The sequence below is a fragment of the Loxodonta africana genome, chromosome 7, assembly GCF_030014295.1.
Source record: "Loxodonta africana isolate mLoxAfr1 chromosome 7, mLoxAfr1.hap2, whole genome shotgun sequence".
Taxonomy (NCBI): domain Eukaryota; kingdom Metazoa; phylum Chordata; class Mammalia; order Proboscidea; family Elephantidae; genus Loxodonta; species Loxodonta africana.
In genome coordinates, this window is record NC_087348.1 from 80,538,580 (window position 1) to 80,561,259 (window position 22,680).

The 22,680-nt window shown below is 37.2% G+C and overlaps 1 protein-coding gene and 1 pseudogene across 1 annotated transcript; both read left to right on the top strand.

Moving 5' to 3' along the window:
- The first annotated feature begins 3,405 nt into the window (after positions 1–3,405).
- Positions 3,406–4,581, top strand: LOC100663014 (olfactory receptor 52E8). Its single transcript, XM_003423393.4, has one exon. It carries the CDS (start codon positions 3,517–3,519, stop codon positions 4,579–4,581), a length of 1,065 nt encoding a protein of 354 aa, XP_003423441.4. The 5' UTR covers positions 3,406–3,516.
- Positions 4,582–14,607: 10,026 nt separating this feature from the next.
- LOC100662453 (olfactory receptor 52E8-like) lies at positions 14,608–15,689 on the top strand (annotated as a pseudogene).
- The last annotated feature ends 6,991 nt before the right edge of the window (positions 15,690–22,680 follow it).

Here is a 22,680-nt window from a genome sequence, read left to right on the forward strand (position 1 = left end):
TCGACTGTTAATTGAAAGCTATTCAAACACAGCAGTGGGTCTGTGAGGAAAAAGACCTGGAGATCTGTTCCCATAATGATTACAGCCTAGGAAATCCTTTGGGGCAGTTCTACTCTGTCCTGTAGGGTCATTAGTAGTCAGAATCTACTCAAAGGCACGTAACAACAACACTAACAGGCTTAATGTAGGGAGAAGGAGATTGCAAAGAGAATTCTCCAGTGCCTTTAATTAAATGTCCAGTTCTCAAAGATACTATAGTTCCCATCCCAAGGGAACTAGGGCTGCAATAACAATGTATATAGGTACTTCTCTTAAGCATTGGAAATTGGGTGCCCCAGAGAGGTGTCAAGGGTTTTGTTCAAAGTTCTGCTCTTAGAGATTTGGTGATCAAGGTAAGTCATCTTATGGTTGGGCTGTGAAAAATAGCAAGAGAGATGAGGAAAGGGTTTATGCCAAGCTAGCATGGAGAAATGGAGGATTAGATGAGTGAAAATATGAAAAAATGATGAAGAAAGAAAGCACATTCTTTTAATGATAACCCCTCAAGTCTACTCTTGTTTTTTTATATATGCATATACCTCTGGCAGTGGGTGGTGGGTTTTATACCTCTGCAAAGTTTCACACACACAGCCACAGGGACAGTGAACTGATGATGGAGAGGTACCTCTATATCCTGTATGTTTGGCTATTGTTTCCCTAATTTCTAGAATTGTACCAGGTATAGAGGTGATATATACATATATGTTGTTGTTGTTAGGTGCCATTGAGTCAGTTCCGACTCATAGTGACCCTATGCACAACAGAATGAAACAGTTCCCAGTCCTGCACAGTCCTTACGATTGTTGTTATGCTTGAGCTCATTGTTGCAGCCACTGTGTCAATCCCCCTCATTGAGAGTCTTCCTCTTTTCTGCTGACCCTGTACTCTGCCAAGCATGATGTCCTTCTCCAGGGACTGATCCCTCCTGACAAAGTGTTTCAGAGTTATGTTCTAGTCTCATTTTCCCCAAAAGCCCTCTGGGTGTTTTTTTTTTTTTTTAATCATCTATTTATTTATTTTTTAGGGGCTGGGAGGAGCTAGGACAGTCTTATTGCCAAACCCAGCACAGATGGGATGGTATATGGATATATTTTGAAATAAGATATCAGTATACATTTATGTAATGATTAAGCAAGAGCAAAGATTATTGACTTTTGAAACAGTGTTTTCACAGAGAGAAGGAAAGCATCAGTTTTGAGAACCTTCCTGGAAATTCCACAGGGATAAGTGAGTAGTTTAGTTTTTTGGGATATATATGTACTTTTTTTTTTTTTTTTTCCTGAGTCTCTGCTGTATGTGGCCCCTATGGCTGATTTGGCCTTGAGCCCTTAAGAGTTTGCTCATTAATCTACTGAATCTTTGGACAAGATCATAGAAATGACAACAAATTCCTTTTTTATATTCTTACTGGTCATTTTGCTTTCTTTTCCTTGTTATTCTCTCCAAGTGGCATGAAATTTCTTTTCTTCTTTTTTGTAATTTAAAATAGTCTTTGTATAAGCCTAACCTCTTCCATGTAATTTTTATTAACCCAACTCTAAAACATTCTGTGCATACTCTGACCATAACGCTTGAAATCCAGTTTTCAAATTTTATCTTTGGAATGTATCTTCCTCACTACAAGTAATCCTCTTGAGGGTACATGGTGGATCTTATTCAAATTTATATCCTTTGCCCATCAAGACTGGCACATAGAAGAGTTCAGTAACATTTGATGGAAAACATTATGACAGATACCCCTCCACTTCCATTGTTTTTCTACTAAAGAGAAATAGGAGAATTGTACCCTTATCTCTGGCAGTTGACTGAGCAACATGATTGATGTAATTGGTTTTAATGAATTGTACACACAAAAAATGCTGAATTGGCAAATGTGTTCTCTGTATTTTTACAATTAAAAAATCACTAAAAACTTCAGTTATCCCCTCCTAAGCCCCAGTAACAATCCAGTAACTGAAGTTTATATATATATATCCAAAGAAAACCCCTTGACCTCAAATAGTCCAATAGATTCCTACTCATAGCAACACAATAGGATAGAGTAGAACTGCCCCATCATGTTTCCAAGGCTGTAAATCTTTATGGAAGCATACAGCCACGTCTTTTTCCCCTAACGCAGCTGGTGGGTTCGAACAGCCCACCTTTTGGTTAACAGCCAAGTGCTTTAGCCTCTGCACCACCAGCACTCATATATATATTCTAAGTCCTATGTGTATATCCTCCCTGAGAAAATTTCCCAAATTATCTATCATTTCTTCTATTTTTTCATATGCTTCAAATCAGCTCAGTTTTTTTTTTTTTTTTCTTTTTGCCAGGCACTTGTGGATTTAAAACAGTGTGTACTAATCTTCATTTATCTCTTACGGTTGCCTCTCAACTCTGACTTACTCCAACCTCCAAGTATTCCATCAAATTTGAATCAAACTGTGCAGCTGCACACATCACATTTGACCACTTTTATATTTTCTGTAGAACTAGTTTTACCCACAAAGTTTCCCAGTAATGATTTCTCCGAAGTTTGTTTCTAATTTACTGTAAATTCAGAATTTCCATAGAGTCTGGATAAGTGCTGTAAAACAAAATCACTTAATAGTTCTTTCTGTGTTGCTAAAGAGGGAGCATCCATAAAGACACTAAGATCTGGGATAGAGTCTTTGTAGGAAGTAAATTGTAGGGTATCTAAAGTGCTTCCTCCTCTCATCATACAAGGCTAACATACTATTTGAAAATTATCTAGCTCAGAAAATTTAACCCCTCCCTCTGTAGCTTGTCCTTCTTTGGACACTATCTTTACTAGATGTATTTCCTGTGGCGTGTCTAAGAGATAGACTTATCTAGATTAAAATAATCTCTCAACATATGTTTCATCATAACAGCAAAATACTCTTTGTCAAGCATCTCACTTTCCTTGTCTTTATCCATTTTTCAAATCTAATGGATATGATTTTTTTTTTTCAAAAACCAGTTGTGATGAGACCTAAATTGTTTAATGTCTGAAACACTACTTTGAAATTAGTTGTTGTCTTGCCTTCTCTTACTGAAATCCTGTATTTATGGAACTTTTAAAATTGAGAACATTTATGTGGTATTCAATAACACACACACAATAAGCACATACAGAAAGTGTTAAACACATTAAATTTTTAGGATTTTACATTCTCAAATAGAGGGATCATTGGCATTATAAATACCCAAGAAATTATCATGCTTATTAACCAAAAATGTGTTTAAAAATACCAAAAATACAGACTCTGTATCTTTATTTCCCATTTATTTCTGGATACACTCCTGACTGTAAATTTCCATCTGGCTGATAGATATTCTTCTCTGGTCTCTTTTTCATGCCCAATCTTGCTGGTAGGGAAAGTGGCAGTAGAGTGAGGCTGACTCTATTCTTGGTGTTGACTAATGATCAGGTGGGTCTAGCATAATTTAACAAGAGTGTTTTAACTCCTTTTTGAATGGGAATGATGGAAGATGACCATGTTATTTTGTATTTTAAAAGGAATCTGGAAAAAAGAAGGAAGTGGAGCAAGAATCACTAATTGGAAGCCAAGAACTGTCTCTGGCATGCCAGAACATCTAATTTGGGCAGGAAGAATGTCAGTGCTTAATGACACCCAGTTTTATCCTCCTTCATTCCTCCTAGTGGGGATCCCAGGGCTAGAAGACGTGCACATCTGGATTGGATTTCCATTTTTATTTGTGTATCTCGTTGGGCTCCTGGGGAATGCTGTTGTTCTGTTTGTGATCCAGACTGAGAACAGCCTCCATGAGCCCATGTACTACTTCCTGGCCATGTTGGACTCCATTGACCTGGGCCTCTCCACAGCCACCATCCCCAAAATGCTGGGCATCTTCTGGTTTAGCCTCAGGGATATATCTTTTGGATGTTGCCTTTCCCAGATGTTCTTCATCCACTTCTTCACTGCCATGGAAAGCATTGTGCTTGTAGCTATGGCCTTTGACCGCTACATTGCCATTTGTAAACCTCTTCGGTACACCATGATCCTCACCAGCAAAATCATCAGCATCTTTGCAGGCATTGCTATCCTGAGAAGCCTGTACATGGTGCTTCCACTAGTGTTTCTCCTCCTTAGGCTGCCCTTCTGTGGGCACCATATCATCCCTCATAGCTACTGTGAGCACATGGGCATTGCCCATCTGGCCTGTGCCAGCATCAAAATGAACATTATGTTTGGCCTAGGCAACATTACCCTCTTAATATTGGATGTGCTTCTTATTGTCCTGTCCTATGTCAGGATCCTCTATGCTGTTTTCCACTTGTCTTCTTGGGAAGCCAGGCTTAAAGCTCTTAATACCTGTGGCTCGCATATTGTTGTTATCTTAGCCTTTTTTATGCCAGCATTTTTCTCTTTTTTAACACATCGTTTTGGTCACAATGTTCCCCAATATATCCACGTCTTCTCAGCCAGTTTGTATGTGGTTGTGCCCCCAGCCCTCAACCCTGTAATCTATGGGGTCAGGACTAAACAGATTAGGAAACGAGTGCTCCGGATTTTCTTCAAGAAAGAGAGCTAACCAGACAACGCAATGGAGGGTCTATCTTAGAACTCATATTTCTTCCATTATTAAAGGTAGAATTATCTACTGCATAAGCTGTGGCTGCTAACCAAAAGGTCGGCAGTTCAAATCCACCAGGTGCTCCTGGGAAACTCTATGGGGCAGTTCTGCTCTCTCCTATGGAGGTCACTGAGTCAGAATCCATGCGATGGCAACGGGTTTGGTTTTTTTTTTTTTTTGGAACGTATTAAAAAGTAGGAAGACAAAGGGGAATAATGGGACTAATAATATTATTTATCCATCAATTTAAACTTTTGTCTTTAAGTTTAATAACAAGAATATTAGTGTTGATTTTTTTCTTTTTTATACTATACTTTAGATGCATATTTACAGAGCAAACTAGCATCTCATTAACAATTAATACATATCTTTTTTGTGACAAGGGTTGCCAACCCTACGACATGTCAGCACCGTCCTCTTCTCTACCTTCAGTTCCCCACTACCAGTTTTCTGTGCCTTTCTGCCTTCTCGTCCTCGTCCCCTGGGCTGGTTAGTGTTGATTTTATAATTTATCTTAAAAAAAGACACTGTTTTTACAAGCACTATAGTTCTATGAAGTATACACTATTTTCCCCACTTTTTAGATATATGTATGTCTATATATATTCATATTTAGACAAGTTAAATTATTTCTTCAAATTCCATTATTAGTAACAAAGGGAAATTTAAGCCAAATATTAAATTTCTTTGCTGTTATGTGTGTGTACACATATATGAGTTTCTAATTGAGTAGATTCCCTAAAGTGGAAATTAGGTCATGTACTATGCATGAGCTCATCTTTGGTAGATACTGTAAAATGGTGTTCCAAGTTGTTTATCTCAATTTATACTGCCATCAGCAGGTGTGACAGTTCTAGTTGCTTCATAATCTCACCAACACTTGTATTATTATTCTATTTAATTTGGAAAGTCTTGGAGTGTGTGCATGTGTGGGTATGTGTATAGTAGTAGTAATAGTAGCTCATGGTTTTAATTTGCATTTTCCTGATAAACAAAGAAATTTAATACCATTTCATATGCCTATTGGCAATGGGGTTGTTCTTTTTTTTCCTTTTGAAGGGCTTATTCAATATTGTGTTTTTTCTATTGATTTTTAGGAATTTGAAAGTTGTATATATATGTTTATTTGAATAGATGTATGGATACACACACACAATATGTATGTATTCCCCCACTATAAACTTGACTTTTTACTCTCTTTGTGCTGTCTTTTCATGAACAGTAGTGTGTTATTTTAACATTTATTTATTTTTTGGTTAATTGCTTTTTCATCCTGTTTAAGAAATCTGTGCCTATTTCCAATATACATATACAATATACCTGTAATAGATATTTTGGATAAGGTGGACAGTAGAAGTCATGATTTAAATGTTAAATTATCCCAGCATTTATTGGAAAGAGCTTCCTTATACAAATGCACTGCTGTGGCACTTTCATAATAAGTCAACTGACCTTTTATGAAAAGGTCTGTTCCTTGATTCTCTAGTCGTTTATATTATTTGCCTACTCAGCAACACTATACAATTAGAAATTGTGTACCTTTACAATATGTGTTGACATATGATCATGTAAATCCTACAATCTTTCTTTTCTTTTTCAATATTATCTTTACTGGATCTTCTTAGTTCTTTGATTTTCTAAGTACGAATTATAGAGTCAGCTCGACAGGGCATACATAGTGCATATACACACACATGCACACAGCTTGCTGATATTTTGATAGGGTTTGTTTGAACCTATTGATATAATTAACCTTCATACTATGTTTAGCTTTCAAATCCCTAAATAAGGAAAATCTTTATTTCATTAAGTCTCCTTTAAAAAGGATTAATAAATCACCTGATATTTGAAAAGGGAGCAAAGATAAGCCAATGGAGCAAGGATAGTCTTTTCAACAAATGGTTTTGAAAAAACTGGACATCAACATGCACGAAAACTAAATGTAGACACTGACTTTTATACCTCTCACAAAAATTAATTCAAAATGGATTATGATGTAAATGTAAAATGCAAAACTATGCAACTTCTAGAAGATAGGACAAAATCTGAGTGATCTTGGTTTGATGATAACTTTTAAGATACAACCCTAAAGCACAATTCATGAGAAGAATAAAAAAATTGATAAGTTGTACTTCATTAAGATTAAAACCTTCTGTTCTGTAAAAGACACTGTTAAGAGAGTGAAAAAACAAATCACAGACTGAGACAAAATATTTGCAAGACACATATCTGATAAAGGACTTGTATCCAAAAAAAGAACAAGAAAAAAATACTTATGTATGAGCTCTTAAACAATTAAAAAGTGGGCAAAAGATCTGAATAGGCAGATCTATAGAGAGTAAATAAACATGTTAAAAGAAGGTGTATAGATGGTAAATAAACATATCAAAAGACGCTCAACATCATAAGTCCTTAAACCAAGAACAAACAAACAAGAAAAAAACAAACCCATTGCCGTAGAGACCATTTCAACTCATAGGGACCCTATAGGAAAGAGTAGAACAGCCCCATAGAGTTTCCAAGGAGCTCCTGGTGGATTGGAACTGCCAACCTTTTGGCTAGCAGCCATAGCTCTTAACTACTACTCCACCGGGGTTTCCCATAAGTCCTTGGGAATTGTGAATTAAAACAACGATGAGATACCACTACACACCTATTACCAAAATAACAGCAATAACAAGAATCCAAACCCATTGCCATTGAGTCGATTCCAACTAATGGCTAAAATCCAAAATGCTGATAACACCAAATGCCGGTGAGGATGTGGAGGAATAGGAAGTCTCATTCATTGTTGGTGAGATTGCAAAATGGTACAGCCACTTGGAAGGCAGCCTGGCAATTTCTTACAAAGCTAAACATAGGCTTACCATACATGCAACAATTGCGCTACTAGGTATTTACCCCCAACAAGTTGAAAAAGTTGGTTCATGAATGTATATGCAAGCTTTATTAGTAATTGCCAAAAATTGGAAGCAACTAAGATGCCCTTCAATAGGTAAATGAATAAACACATTGTGGTACACCCATTCAATGGAATACCATTCAGTGATAAATAAGAGATGAGACATCAAGCATCAAAAACAGATGAAGACCTTTATTGCTAAGTGAAAGAAGCCAGTTGAGAAGGCTACATACTGTTATGATTCCAACTATATGACATCTTGGAAAAGGCAAAAATATACAGAGAGTAAAAAGATCAGTGGTTTCCAGGGGATTCTGGGGGAGGGAGGAAAAACGAATAGGTGGAGCACAAGGGATTTTAAGACAGCGAAACTGTTCTGTATGATTATGCACCTGTCAAAATCCATAGGACTGGACAACAGAGTGAACACTAATGTAAACTATAGACCTTAGTTAATAAGAATTTATCGGCACTGGTTCATCTATTTATAAAATTAACCACACTGACCCAAGATGTACAGGGGAAACTGTAGTGGGAGAAAGGGTATACGGGAACTCTCTATACTTTCTCCTCGGTTTTTCTGTAAACCAAAACTGTTCTAAAAAATGAGGCTATTATTTAAAAAGAAAAATATATATATATACACATACACATTTTTTAAAGGCAAAGAAAAAATGCAGTGTAGTAGAGTTTTGATGTTACTTGGAGCTCTTGCATATTTCCTTTAGATATTTGATGTTTTTCTCTTTATTCTAAATTGTATCATTTGAAAATGTTTATATTCTAATTTTTTATTTCTACATAGAAATTCAATGGATTCTTGTATTTTGACTTTATATGTAGGGACCTTACAAATTCTAATAATTTCTCTGCTAATTATATATATTAATTACCTCCTATGTGAAAAATGACAGTATTATTTCCTCCTTTCAAATCTTTATTCCTCTTACTTTTTGATGTATTCCTCTTGTCTTTAAAAAGAGCTATGATGTCTAGTAAAATTAAGAATGCAAATGGTTGTTGTAATTACTGTCTGTATCTCATTTCTCCTCTTCAGAGAGAATATTTCAAAGAATTAGCAGCCATGATGCTTGCTGTAGCTGTTTTAGGGGCATTGGTCCTACACAGGTTTTCTGTTTCTTCCTGTGTCATTTGGTTGAGCTCACTTCCCTAAAAATTAGTTGTTTTATGTCAAATTGCAAATACACTTAAAATCAGTGATTTGTAGAAACTTACTATTTTTTAATGTATGATAGCATTAATTATTCATCTCTTCAGGATTGATATTGCTAAGTTTTAAAAAGTTTTTCTGGAACCTGATACTGTTTCTCGTTGAGTATTTCTATTACGTTTGCTCTTTACTTCATTAAGCAATTTGATTCTCTTTGTTATTCTTACTACCTTTTGTGTTTCAGTTTACTGTTTTTTCCTATTAACTAGAACGGCTACTTAGATAACTTATTTTCATCATTTTTTCTATCCTAATGTTTGCACTGAAAGGTATACTATTTTTTTTTTTTTTAATATATGAATAGCTGTGGCTGTATCACGCAAGATTTTTGGGACAAATACTTTCTGAATACCTTATACTTGAACTCTCACCAGTGAGGTATAAGTAAACTTTTCTTTCACATAAACCTGATGAGGACACCATGTTAAGAAGGGGATAGTGATTAATATTGTGATGTCCAAGAAAAAGTGAAAAAAACTTCTTTAAAGAGTCAGTGTGTATTGAGTTATGAAAACATATGGCCCATAAATAGGTATTGAGGAGAGAGCAGGTGGTAAGAAATATTTTCTATTGTGGTTAGATCCCTCCCTCTGGATTTATTTTACTATTTATTCATTAAAGAAATATTAATCATGCAATTGTTATTTTTCAGACTGTTCTAACAACTGGGAATACAACCTTGAAAAAGGTAGTCACAGTCCCTGCTCCCATGCACCTAATATGCACATAGAAATGAGAGAAAAAAGAAATGAATACAGATATAATTTTAGGTAGGTGGGAATGTTATGAAGCAAAATAAAGCTGGCTAAGGGAAGAGAGTTGGGAGGATGACCATTTTAAATGGAGAGGTCAGGGAAGGTTTCTTTGCAGCAGAGGAATTTGAGGAGGACCTGAATAAAGTGAGGGAGCGAGGCTTTAGCATGAATTGGGCAATTGTGTTCTAGGTGTGTGACTGGCAAAAACATAATCCCTGGGACAAGAATGAGTTTAAAATATTTGAGAAAGAACCCCAAATATCATGTGCCTGGAGTGGAATAAGTGATGAAGTAAGTGGCAAGAAATATCTTTGAAGACTACTTCAAGGGCAAGCAAACCATCTTAAGAAGTTTGGACTGGATAACGTGCAGATTAAGTGAAAGGGGTAAATACATGAGTGGAGATTGAGTCCACTGAATAACTGTATTAGAGATTCTGTTTAAATTGTAAACTTGAATGTCCTAAATATTTGCAAGGATTAAGAACAGGGTCTGTAATGGTCTATAAAAGTAGATAAATACTTTAAGATATGGGACTGAAAGTGAGAGAGGGAGGGAAAGAGGGAGAAAGAGAGAGATTGTGGAGGTGGGGGGAAAGAGAGGGACATTGCTTGGATAAAGGTAATGAAGAAGATGGGATAGGTTAGGATCAAAGCCAATACATCAGGTGTTCACCAGAAATTTTGAAATTTCACTTGGAAAACAGAAATCATAAAATTCTATTAGTGTTGATAAAGGAATGGATTATGTGTACAAAATAATCAATAAAATATTCTTGCCCAGTAGTCTCAATGCAGAGAGAGAGATTTCTAAAGAGAATTCTCCAGTGCCAATTAATGGAACTATCAAGGGCTCAAAGACATTATTGTCTCCCACCCCAGGGGAAGTAAGGCTTTAGCAAAAGTATAAATACATTCTCTTCAGCATATTAAATGGTGTGCTGGAGAGAGAAGCTAAGCCATGTTTTCAAAGCGCTACTTTCCAGAGATTTAGAGATGAACGTAAGTCATATTGAGGGTAAGCTGTGGAAAACAGCAGGAGTGATTGGGAAAGGGCTTATGACAAGCTAGTATGAAGAAAAAGAGAGGACAATTCAAAGTATGAAGAGGGAGGAAGGAGATGAACCAACTGATCCTCTATCAATCAGTTAAGATACTTTTCTAAGCCTGTATACATATTTCTAAACCTTGTAAATGGGTGAATAGCAAAATGACTGCCTTCTCCAATTTTCTAGAACTGTACCAGGTACAGTAAAGATGATCAATAAATATGTTTTTAAATGAATAAATTTGTCAATAAATGAATCATGGAAAATGGCCTGGAGGGATAGGCTTTTGTAAAAATAGGACCCAGGACTAGGGTGATGAAGCAGCTAACAAAGGAAGTGAGAATAACAGACTGGCCATGAGATTGGTGATTAGGCAGAGGTGAGATGAGAAGGGGCATATTATATTTTCTCCTTACCTTCATCAGATACAGGATATGCGATGAGCTGTGTATGTATGTTCTGTTGAAGTGGTTAGACTTAAGTAGAGACAGAGAATGCCAATTTGAGAAAATAGCTGCTGGATATGTCTGTTTAGGGCTTATTTATGGGCTGGGAGGAGCTGGGACTCAGTCATATCTCCAAATCCAGCACATGCTGGAGGACATATGAATACATGTTGCAATAAGTGCTTGTCTGCTAACCATAGATCATGGGTTCTAACCCATCAGCCGCTCTGTGGGAGAATAATGTGGCAGTCTGTGTCTGTAAAGATTACAGTCTTGGAAACCCTGTGGGGCAGTCCTACTATAGAGTAGCTATGAATTGGAATCCACTTGATGACAATGGGTTTGTTTTTTTTTTAAACACATATTTAGACTACCCTTGGTAATACATGGTTAATCACTGGACTGATAACTAAAGACAGAGGATCTATCTCACAGGAGAAATATACACAATTTGTTTCTGGAAAATTCTACAGCCTTGGAAACACTGTGGGACAGTTCTAATCTGTCCTATAGGGTTGCTATGAGTCAGAATTGACTGGAAGGCAACGGGATACATATACAAGTCCCTGGGTGGTGCAAATGGTTAATGAACTCGGCTGCTAACCCGAAACATTGGAGCTTCAAGTCCACCCAGAGGCACCTCAGAAGAAAGGCCTGGCAATCCATTTCTGAAAAATCCAACTATTAAAAACCTTATGGAGCACAGCTCTACTTTGATACACATGGGGTTTTGGTAAGTCAGAATTGACTTGATGACAACTGATGGTGGTAATGGTACAGACATATAGAATGATTGAGTGGCTGGTTGCTTTGAGCAGTGTGTATGGACTCGGAAATTATGTTGTTCTAGAGAGGAGGAAAATCCCACTTTTGAAAACCCTCCTGGTAAATTCTCAAGGATAAGTGGGAGAAATTGATTTTCTTGTGATGTAGACATGTGTTCTTTTTCTGACTTTATGCTGTATGCAGCCGCTAAGAGTGACTGAAATACCAGACACTTAAGAATCTGTTCATGAACCTATTGACACTGGAAAAGGTCACAGAACAGACAACAGTTCCAGAATTCTGTCCCGGCTGCCCAGTGTGGTTCCTTTTCTCACTTTTGCCTTGCTCCTCTCTCCACCTTGAATAAAATTCCTTTTCTTCTTTTTCTAAATAATTGCTTGTCTAACCTCCTCCATGGAATTTATCTTGACCCATCTCTACCCTTACATAATTTCATGCAAGGTAGTATTCAGATTTCTTCTTTGCAACTTCATCTCCCTCACTACACAGTGGTCTTCTTGAGGATAGGACAGGTCTTATGCAAATTTGTATTCAGATTGCCTAATCACGGCTGTCACATGAACAACCAAACCAGTAGCTGTTGAGTGGATTCCGACTCCTATAAAACCCATGTGTGCACAATAGAACCCTGTTCCATAGGGTTTTTGAGGCTGTGACCTTTTATAAGCAGATTGCCAGGCCTTTCTTCCAAGCTACCTCTGGGTGGGTTTGGACCACCAACCTTTTGGTTAGTAACCAACCACTTAGTTGTTTGCACTACCTAGGGACTTCTTACATGGAAACCAAAAAAAAAAAAAAAAAACCCAAACCCAGTGCCGCCAAGTCAATTCCAACTCATAGCGACCCTATAAGACAGAGTAGAACTGCCCCATAGAGTTTCCAAGGAGCGCCTGGAGGATTCGAACTGCCGATCCTTTGGTTAGCAGCCGTAGCACTTAACTACTATGCCACCAGTGTTGCTCTTAAATATTCAATAATATGAATTGTGAAAGGGAAACCTCCGCATCCCTTGTGTATTCTTCGCTAATCAAACGATCTACAGAATTTAACCCAAATTATGGAGCCCTGGTGGTACAGTGGTTCAGAGCTCAGCTGCTAACCAAAAGATCAGCGGTTCCAATCTACCAGCTGCTCTTTGGAAAACCTGTGAGGAAGTTCTACTCTGTTCTACAGTGTGGCTATGAGTCATAATCAAGTGGATGCCAATAAAAAAAAAAAAAGTTATATAAATGTGTATGAATATGTATATATTTTTATCCATTCTGAGAGAATGTCCCAAATTATCTTTCATTTTTGTTACCCTCCCAAGTGCTAAAATGAGTACAGTTGTTTGCCAGGCACTTGCCTTGATTTTAAGGTAGAGTATACTCACCTTCATATACATTTGTCTCTGATGGGTGCCGCCTAAGTCTGTTGAGACATCCAAGTGTTCCTAAATTTAAAGCTTTTGAACAATTGCAAAGATCACATTCAATCACTTCTACCTTTTCTGTAGAATTAGTTTTACCCCAAATTGCCCAGTAATAAAAAAAAATAAGTAAATAAATTCACTCTAAACAAATTCAGAAATTTCTATAGCTCAGATGAGTGCTATAAAATAAAATCACTTAACAATACTTTTTTCTGTGTTACTGAAGGAAAGATATTCATAAATACCATTTCAAAATCCATTGCCATCAAACCAATTTCAATTCATAGCCACTCTATAGGACAGAGTAGAACTGCCCCATAGGTCTTCCAAGGAGTGGCTGGTGAATTGGAACTGCCGACCTTTTGGTTAGCAGTCTTAGCTCTTAACCACTGTGCCAGTAGCCCAGGAAATAATCTTAGTAAGAACTAAACTGTAGAGTATCTAAAGTGCTTCTGCCTTCTACCCATCATGTGAGGCTAAGATAATATTTAAAAATTGTCTAGCTCAGAAAATGTAGTACTTCCCTCCTCCTTAGCTGGACCATCCCTGGACAGTTTCTCTACTGGAGGTGTTTCCTTATGGGGCATATAAAACCTAGGCTTGTACAGAGTAAACTAATTTCTCAACCCATGTCCCTTCATAACTTTAAAATATTCTTTGTCAAACGTCTCACTCTCCTTGTCTTTATTTTTCATATCTAATTGATAAATTTGCTTTTTTTGCCTTTTTTTTTCTGAACCCTGACTTTGAAATTAATTGCTGTCCTGCCTCTTCCTACATATTAATTTAATGAACTTTTAAAAAGTTGAGAACATTTATGTGGTAGACCCTTTTCAAGCATATGAATAAACAAAGATTTAGGTGTCTTTGCACTTAGAATCAGACTATCTAGTATTCAGTTACACACACTCAAAATACACGCACATGCACACACACACAAAGTGTTAAACACATCACATTTCAAGGTTATCAGGTACTCAAAGAGGTGAATGTAAATGTCCAAGATATCACCATTCACATTAGCAAAAATGACTTCAAAGTTACTAGATACACAGATTCTAGACATTTATTTTCCCCATTTATTTCTGGTTACACTCCTGGTTATGAATTTAAATCTGGAAGACATACCTTTGTCTCCACTCCTTTTTTCATGTCCAATCTTTCCAAGAAGAGAAAACACCAGACGGAGGCTGATTCTATCCCTGGTACCGTTTGAAGCTTAGGTAAGACTAGCAGAACTTAAGGAGACTATTTTAACTCTTTCCTGAATGGAAACAAAGGACGATTATAATGTTATGTCTCATTTTACCAGGAATCTGGATGAAGGGAAAAATGGAGCAAGAATTACTACTGAGAAGTCAGTAACTAGCTCTGGCACATGAAACTTCTAATTTTGACAGGAAGAATGTCAATGCCTAATGACACCCAGTTCCATCCTTCTTCATTCATCCTAGTGGGCATCCCAGGGCTAGAAGACGTGCACATCTGGATTGGGGTCCCCTTTTTATTTGTGTATCTTGTTGCGCTCCTGGGGAATGCTGTTGTTCTGTTTGTGATCCAGACTGAGAACAGTCTCCATGAGCCCATGTACTATTTCCTGGCCATGTTGGACTCCATCGACCTGGGCCTTTCCACAACCACCATCCCCAAAATGCTGGGCATCTTCTGGTTTAGCCTCAGGGATACATCTTTTAGAGGCTGTCTTTCCCAGATGTTCTTCATCTACTTTTTTACAGTTATGGAGAGTGTTGTTCTTGTGGCTATGGCTTTTGACCGCTACATTGCCATTTGCAAACCCCTTCGGAACACCATGATCCTCACCAGCAAAATCATCAGCATCACTGCAGGCGTTGCTATCCTGAGGAGCCTGTACATGGTGCTTCCAATAGTGTTTCTCCTCCTTAGGCTGCCCTTCTGTGGGCACCATATCATCCCTCATAGCTACTGTGAGCACATGGGCATTGCCCGTCTGGCCTGTACCAGCATCAAAGTGAATATTGCATTTGGCCTTGGCAACATTTCTCTCCTATTATTGGATGTGTTCCTTATTGCTCTGTCCTATGTCAAGATTCTGCATGTTGTTTTCCACCTGCCATCCTGGGAGTCTCGGCTCAAGGCTCTTAACACCTGTGGCTCTCACATTGGTGTTATCTTAGCGTTTTTCACACCAGCATTTTTCTCTTTTTTGACACACCATTTTGGCCACAATGTCTCCTGATACATCCATATTTTCTTGGCCAACTTGTACGTGGTTGTACCCCCAGCCCTCAATCCTATAATCTATGGGGTCAGGACCAAGCAGATTCGAGAGCGAATGCTAAGGATTTTCTTTAAAAAAGACTGATAAATAGTCAGAGGCCATGGATGGGTCTGTATTAAAATTCATGTTTTTTTTTTTTTTTTCTACATGTTAAAAGTGATGTTTTCTACTCTGTAACACAAAGGAAAATAGGAAAGCATTGAAGAATACTGAGACTAATAACATTTTTTCTTGCTTTTTGGGAGCTGGCATAGTGAGATATCCACATTTAAAAAGATAAATTTAAATCCTTACCTCATGCTGTATAGAAAATTTAACTCCAAATGTATCAGAGACCCAAATATAAGAAAAAATTTTGAAGGAAAACATAGGAGAAAATATTCATAACCTTTGATCAGGCAAAGATTTCATAGATACAATAACAACTGCAAGGAAATTAAAGAGAAATCATAAAATAGACTTTATCAAAATTAAAAACTATTGTGTTTCAAAACACTACTTTAAGCAAATGGAAAAAGTAATATTCGGACTGAGAGAACACATTCACAAGTCCTCTAAATGATAAAGGACTTGTATCCACAATATATAAAGTCTTACAACTCAGTTATAAGTGACACATTACCTGACTGAAAAATGGACAAAATGTTTGTATATTCATGTCGTCAAAGAGGATATACATCTAGTCGAAGAACACATAAAATGATACTCCACACAATTAGTCTTTAGGGAAATGTATATTAAAATCACAATAAGAAACTTTTTTACACCCACTAGAAGCCCTGGTAGTGCAACAGTAAAGTGCTGAATCAACTCAACAGTACCCAACAACAACAACAGGAATACTATAACCAAAATAGAACAAGTGTTAGTGTGGATGTGAAGTATCTGGAACCCTCATACAGTGCTGCTTTGGAAAACATTTTTGAAGTTTTTCAAAAGTCAAACATAAATTACTGTATGGCCCAACAATCCCATTCCTAGCTATTTTCCTATAAGAAATGAAAATATATGTCCACCCAAAGACTTGTCATGAATGTCATAGGAGCATTATTTTTAGTAGCCAAAAAGTGTAATCAATCCAAATGTCCATCAACTGGTGAATAAATAGACATATAATGGAATAATTTACAGCAATAAAAAGGAATAAACTACTGTTACATGCTACACAATGATTGCGCTTCAGAAACATTATTCATGTGAAAGATGCTGAACATAAAGACCACATGTTGTATCTTTTCCTTTTTATAAAATATTTCCAAATGCAAATCTATAGAGATAGTAAGTCAGTGGTTGCCGGAGGCTTGGGGTGGATGGAATTAAGAATAGACTGCAAGTGGAGACCACAGATACCTTGGGATGATTAAATTGTTCTAAAATTCGATTCTGGCAATGATTTCTTAAACCTTTAATTTTACTAAAAATCATTGAATTGCACCATTAAAATAGCTGAATTTTATGGTATATGAATTTTACCTCAATAAAACTGTTAAAAATAGATGATCAGGAAGATGAGTTCTGCTCTCTCTATGAAATGTCATGATTCCTTGCTCAGTTTCTCTATCTAAGCCAGTTTTTAGCTTTAAAACCCATTGGTTAAGGAAAAGTCCGGATCCTTATGTGAACGGACCCTGCCACCCTACGGCAAATATATTCAGTAATGATTTTCCCAGTCTTTCTCTAAAGAAACCTACCACCATTTTTTTGGTTAATCATGCATTAAGGAACAAGGAATAGAAGGAACTTTTGAAGAATTTTGGACACAAGGTGTAAACTGATGTTACTACTGAATGTATTAACTCTCTCTCTTCCACATGAGAGTAAAGGGTGTATAAAGAAACCAAAACAAAACTCATTGCTGTCGAGCCATTTTCAACTCATAGTGGCCCTGTGTGTTACAGAGTAGAACTGCATCATGAGTTTTCTTGGCTGTAATCGTTATGGAAGCAGATTTCCAGGCTTTTCTTTCATGGTGCCTATGGATGGGTTCAAACCACCAAAAATTACTAATCAAGAGCACCACTCAGGAACCAAGGGGTATATAAAATCAAAAAACCATTGCTAGTGAGACGATTCTGACTCATAGCAACCCTATAGGACAGAGTTGAATTAATTATCCCATTGAGTTTCCGAGGCTGTAATCTTTACAGGAACAAACTGCCACATCATTCTTCTGTGGAGTGGCTGGTGGATTCGAATCACCCACCTTTAGGTTAGCAGCCCAGTGCTTTAACCACTATGCCACCAGGGCTCCTTTAGGGGTATGTAACTCATTGCCATTGAGTCGGTTCCAATTTATAGTGACGGGGCCTAGGAAATACATGAAGGTCTGGCCCTGATTCAGCTCAGAGAGGATACAATAGATCTGGGGACAAGTCTGATAATAATTTTCAAATTTGACATTTCAAATTTATTATTGGGATAAATATATTGGTAGCTGGTGAAACCTTCATATGATTTCCTGAATTGTGGTGGATTGTCTTAAGCAAGACCAGGTAGACGCCTCTGACAGTGCACCTTCTCTTGTCCCATTCAAAGTAGTAAATCAAAGCAATACTACATTGTAGGGGTGGTGGTTCCCGTCATATGCCCATTTAATTCACCAGTCTGACCTTAAAAAGTCTAAATGGGTATTGATCAGTTACAGAAGACTTCTGAAAATCTAACCAAATAACTTCAATTGTGGAAAGACAAATGGTTGTATTTAATGATGCATATGAACTCATGTACAGGAAAGAATTGCCTGATTGTTTGATAAAGGCTTCAAAGGAGAAATATTAGTCAAGATCTGGGCAAGAACGTCTGGTGAAGAGTCATATGGATAGACCTACAGGAGCGGACATTAAATCTCGAGGTCTTTGTTTTGCAACTTGCCAGTAACAAAGACAATGAGCTTGCAATATGTCACCATCATGCAAAGAAACTTATCATCCGCCTCCACCCTGGGAGAAAAGGAAACAGTTAATCTTTTGTGTATGTAGTTTTAAGATATTTTCTTAGCGGTTACCTGGGACTCACAATAATATCCTAAATCTACAACAATTTAGTTGGAATTGATACCAGTTTAGTTTCAATATCATATAAAATCTCTGCTCCTACATAACTCCGTCTCCCCCCTTTATGTTGTTCCTGTCACAGAGTACACACACCACACACACACATTGTATACCCATTAACATAGATTTATAATCTTTGTTGTATGCATTTGTCTTTTGAATTATGTGGGAAAAAAAGAGTTAGAAAACAAAATAAAATAATACTGACTTTTATATTTACCTATATATCCACTTTTACTGAAGTTTTTTGTTTCTTTATATGGTTTTGGGTTACTGTGTAATGTCCTCTCATTTCATCCTCTCATTTCACTCCCTTTAGCATTTCTTATGGAGGCATATCTATTAGCAAAGAACTTCCTCTACCTTTTTTATTTGGAAATACCATAACTTCTCCTTGATTTTTTGAAAGATAGTTTTGCTGGGTATAGCATTCTGGCTTGATTTTTTTTTTTTTTTTTTCTTTTTCTTCCAGCACTTTAAAAATATCCCACTCCCTTCTGGCCTCCATAGTTTCTGATGAAAAATCTATTGTTAATGTAACTTTCCAAGGGTTTTTATTATGCTCCATCCTCCTTGGTATGTCCTGAACACTAATCTTTGTCTTGTTAGCACCTTAAGACAGCCATCACTAAAATGCTCTGTTTTTTGTCTGCTTTCTCCACTTGCCCTATACAGATTAAGAATTAGGAAATGGCTCTAGGAGAAGAGTGGTATAGATGTTTGGTTTCACTTCTTTGTGCCTGTTTTCACTCTGGGATCTTGGTTCTTCAAGTACAGGCTAAAAAAGCCCCTAAGTGCATTTTTTTCCATCTAGCACTGATAATTTGACAAAACTCTGCACGTTTCCCTGCTTCTGAGTGATTTACCACTGCCCTGGTCCTCAGCTTTTTTCTCTGTTCTTACAGTCATTAAATATCTGGGGGTAAAATGGGAAGTATAAAATTAGGCTTCTCTTAGTGAGTTTCCTTCTCTCTAGGAGGTTGGCCCCTCCCATCTTTGTTGCTTTAGCAAATCTTTCACCTAAATAGTTCAAAAGCAATAGGGCAAAAGGATTATAGATATATCAAGATTTAAGCTATGACAGAGATGATTTATTAAAAAAATAGGAAGGGAAGATTGATACAGCAGGTCATTGAAGAAGATGGCAGAGAACTATCTTAACAGCCCAGGTGTTAACCAGGATCGTAGGCTTTTAATCTGGAAAGCAGAAAATGCACAGTCTCTTTTTGGGTGGGAAAGAGTAGATGATTCTTGCCTTTTAGCTCCAGTGTATGATGGGAAGTTTCTTAGGAGAACTCTCCAGTGAATATCAGTCTTTGCCAGAAACCCAGGGAGACCATAGTCCCCATCCTAGTGGTTGCAGGGCTGCAGGACCAATATAAATGCCTATTCCTCGGTTAAGAAAGAAAGTGTAATCCCAGAGAGATTCCAGATGATGTTTTCAAAGCCCAACCTCTCAGAGAAATTTGGAAATCAAGGTAAGGCTGTGTTATTCTGGTTGAGTGGTGGGAGATAGCTTGGAGATGGAGAACGAGTTCACACTAAGCTAGAATAGAGAGAAGGTGGACAAGTAAGTGTATAATTGAGATTTGGGGGGGAAAAAGGAAGAGCACAGGCAAGATTTAAGCATGGCAAATTTTATACCCACAGACTACCATAGCTACATAAAAGTTTCTACCTATGCATGTATTTCTTTGTGTCCATAATCCCACACATGCAGCCATAGGTGAGATGCAGAAGAAAATTATGTACAAATCAGGTATTTTTTCTCTTCTTATACCAAACTCAGTGCCATTGAATTGATTTTGATTCAGAGTGACCCTATATATACTAGAGGCTAAATGTGACCATTGAGAGATCAAAGACTATGTTTCCTCTGTACTTAGCACATTGCCTGGCCTAATATATGAGATCAACAAGTATGTTTTTAAATAAAGGAATTCATGAATGAATGAATTGTGGAGGATGTTCATGAATGTTCGTAGTGGTTTTTTTTTTTTTTTGCTTTTGCTGCTTGTTTTTAATAGAAGCAAATACAAAGGTGAGAAGCAAACACTAAGGTGAGGAGGCAGCTGAGAAATGGAATAATGTGCAAGAGTTAAGATAGTTTCATAGCAGCATCTATCATGAGACTAGGAATTAGAAAGATGTCAGATATAAAGGTGTATAACAGGGTTTTTCAACCTTGGCATGGCACTACGGACATTTTTGGGCCAGATAGTTCTTTGTCCTGGATGGCTATCCTATGAATTGTAGGATGTTTAGCAGCATCCCTGGCCTCTGCCCAGTAGATTCTAGCAGCACTTTCCCCCAGTTTTGACAACTAAAAATATCCCCAGGCATTGCCAAATGTCCCCCGGGGGAAAAATTGCTCTGGTTGAAATTCTCTTCTTATCTTCATCATTTACAGCACATAAGATGGTGTTTTGCACTTAGGTCAAAGGGTGTGTGTGGTGGGATGCTGCAGAATATGGTAGAGTAACAAGATGAAGAATTGAAAAAATGACTATTTGGAGTAAGTTATTTTCAGGACTTTAGGACATTGGAAGTTGTGGTCTCATGGAGAAGAAGCTATGTCTCAGGCTCATCACTATACCTGGCAGAGACTGGAGGATACATGAATATATGTTGCTAGAATAGATGTGTATATACTTTTGGAATGAATAAATAATTGGCTGCTTCGCACACTGTTGATCAAGTGGGAAATATGGCTATTTTGGTACTCAGAAGGGAACCAATTCTGGGGACCCCTCCTAGAAAATCATCAGGTAGAATAGGACGGTCTTCTTTGTTTTGGAATTTTAGAAAAAAATATATATTTCTATGACCTCAGGTGCTAGGCAGGTATTGAGGGTGATCTAGATACTCTTCAATATCCAGAATCTGGAGAAGGTTGTATAGAGGGCCATAGAGTTCAGGTCCTAGATGGCAAAACAATGAGCTTACCCTACAAAGTAAAGCCACTGATAATTTTTCTTCCTATTCTCCATTCATACGTGCTCTTCTCTCCACCTTGAATAAACTTCTCATACTTCTTTCTCTAGAAAAACTATAGTTAAATCTTTGATTTATTTTACCTCCTCCATGAAGCTTTTTGTTTTTGTCCTAACTCCATACCCACAATTTTTTCTGTATTTTTTTTATCATAACACAATATTTTATTCAAATTAACTTGTGAGAATATGAGCAAAGTCTTATTTAAATTTTCTATTCAAATTCCTTAAGTGAAGGCCTAGTACATATCAAGAAGTAAATAAATATTTGCTAAAATGAACTGTGAATGGTCCTTCCCCACCTCTCTTATTGATCCTTTTATATCTGACAGTTTTCTGGTACAGAACTGAGAAAAGAAATCAATTTTTCCTATAATATCTCTTTCTCTGCCTCAGCAACTGCTTTACTGTTTTTGATATACTGTCCCAAATTATTTCTCATTTCTGCCATGCTTCATAGGCCCCAGATACACCACATTCTTTGCTAGAGGTTGATCTTATCTGGAGTTAAAGAAAGGCATGATGCCATTTCTATGTATCCATCTCCAATGGGTGGCATTCAAATATGAACTACCCTAATTTCCAGGGATCTTCAGAGCCTATCACTTCTACACAGTTTGCAAAATCAATTCAACTAAGGCATAGCTACCCAATAATGAAAGCCTCAAGATATTAATTCACAATAAATATATTCCACATTTGACACTCAAGCTAGTTGCCGTATAAAAAAAATCAGTTAACACATTCCTATTTATTTAGTATCAAAGAGAGAATATCCAGAAAGACACAAAGATCTGGGCGAGAGGGCTACTTTGTTGGACTCTAATCTTAAGAGAACCTCGAAATGATACCCCTTTCCCATATACAAGTAGGGTTAGTTTAGGTAGGATTTAAACAGGGTAAGTTGTTGTTATTAGGTTCCTACTTATAGCGATCCTGTGTACCACAGAACAAAACATTGCCCAGTCCTGTGCTATGCTCACAATCCTTGTTATGCTTGAGCCCATTGTGGCAGCCACTGTGTCAATTCATCTCATTGAGGGGCTTCCTCTTTTCCACTGACCCATTTTACCAAGCATGATATTCTTCTCCAGGGGTTGATCCCTCTTGACAACATGTCCAAAATATGTAAGACGCAGTCTCACCGTTCTTGCCCCCGCAGTACGACAAGT

What these genes read in the sequence shown, in the direction of transcription:
- LOC100663014 (XM_003423393.4), top strand. Translation starts at nt 3,517, where the DNA reads ATGACCATGTTATTTTGTATTTTAAAAGGAATCTGGAAAAAAGAAGGA.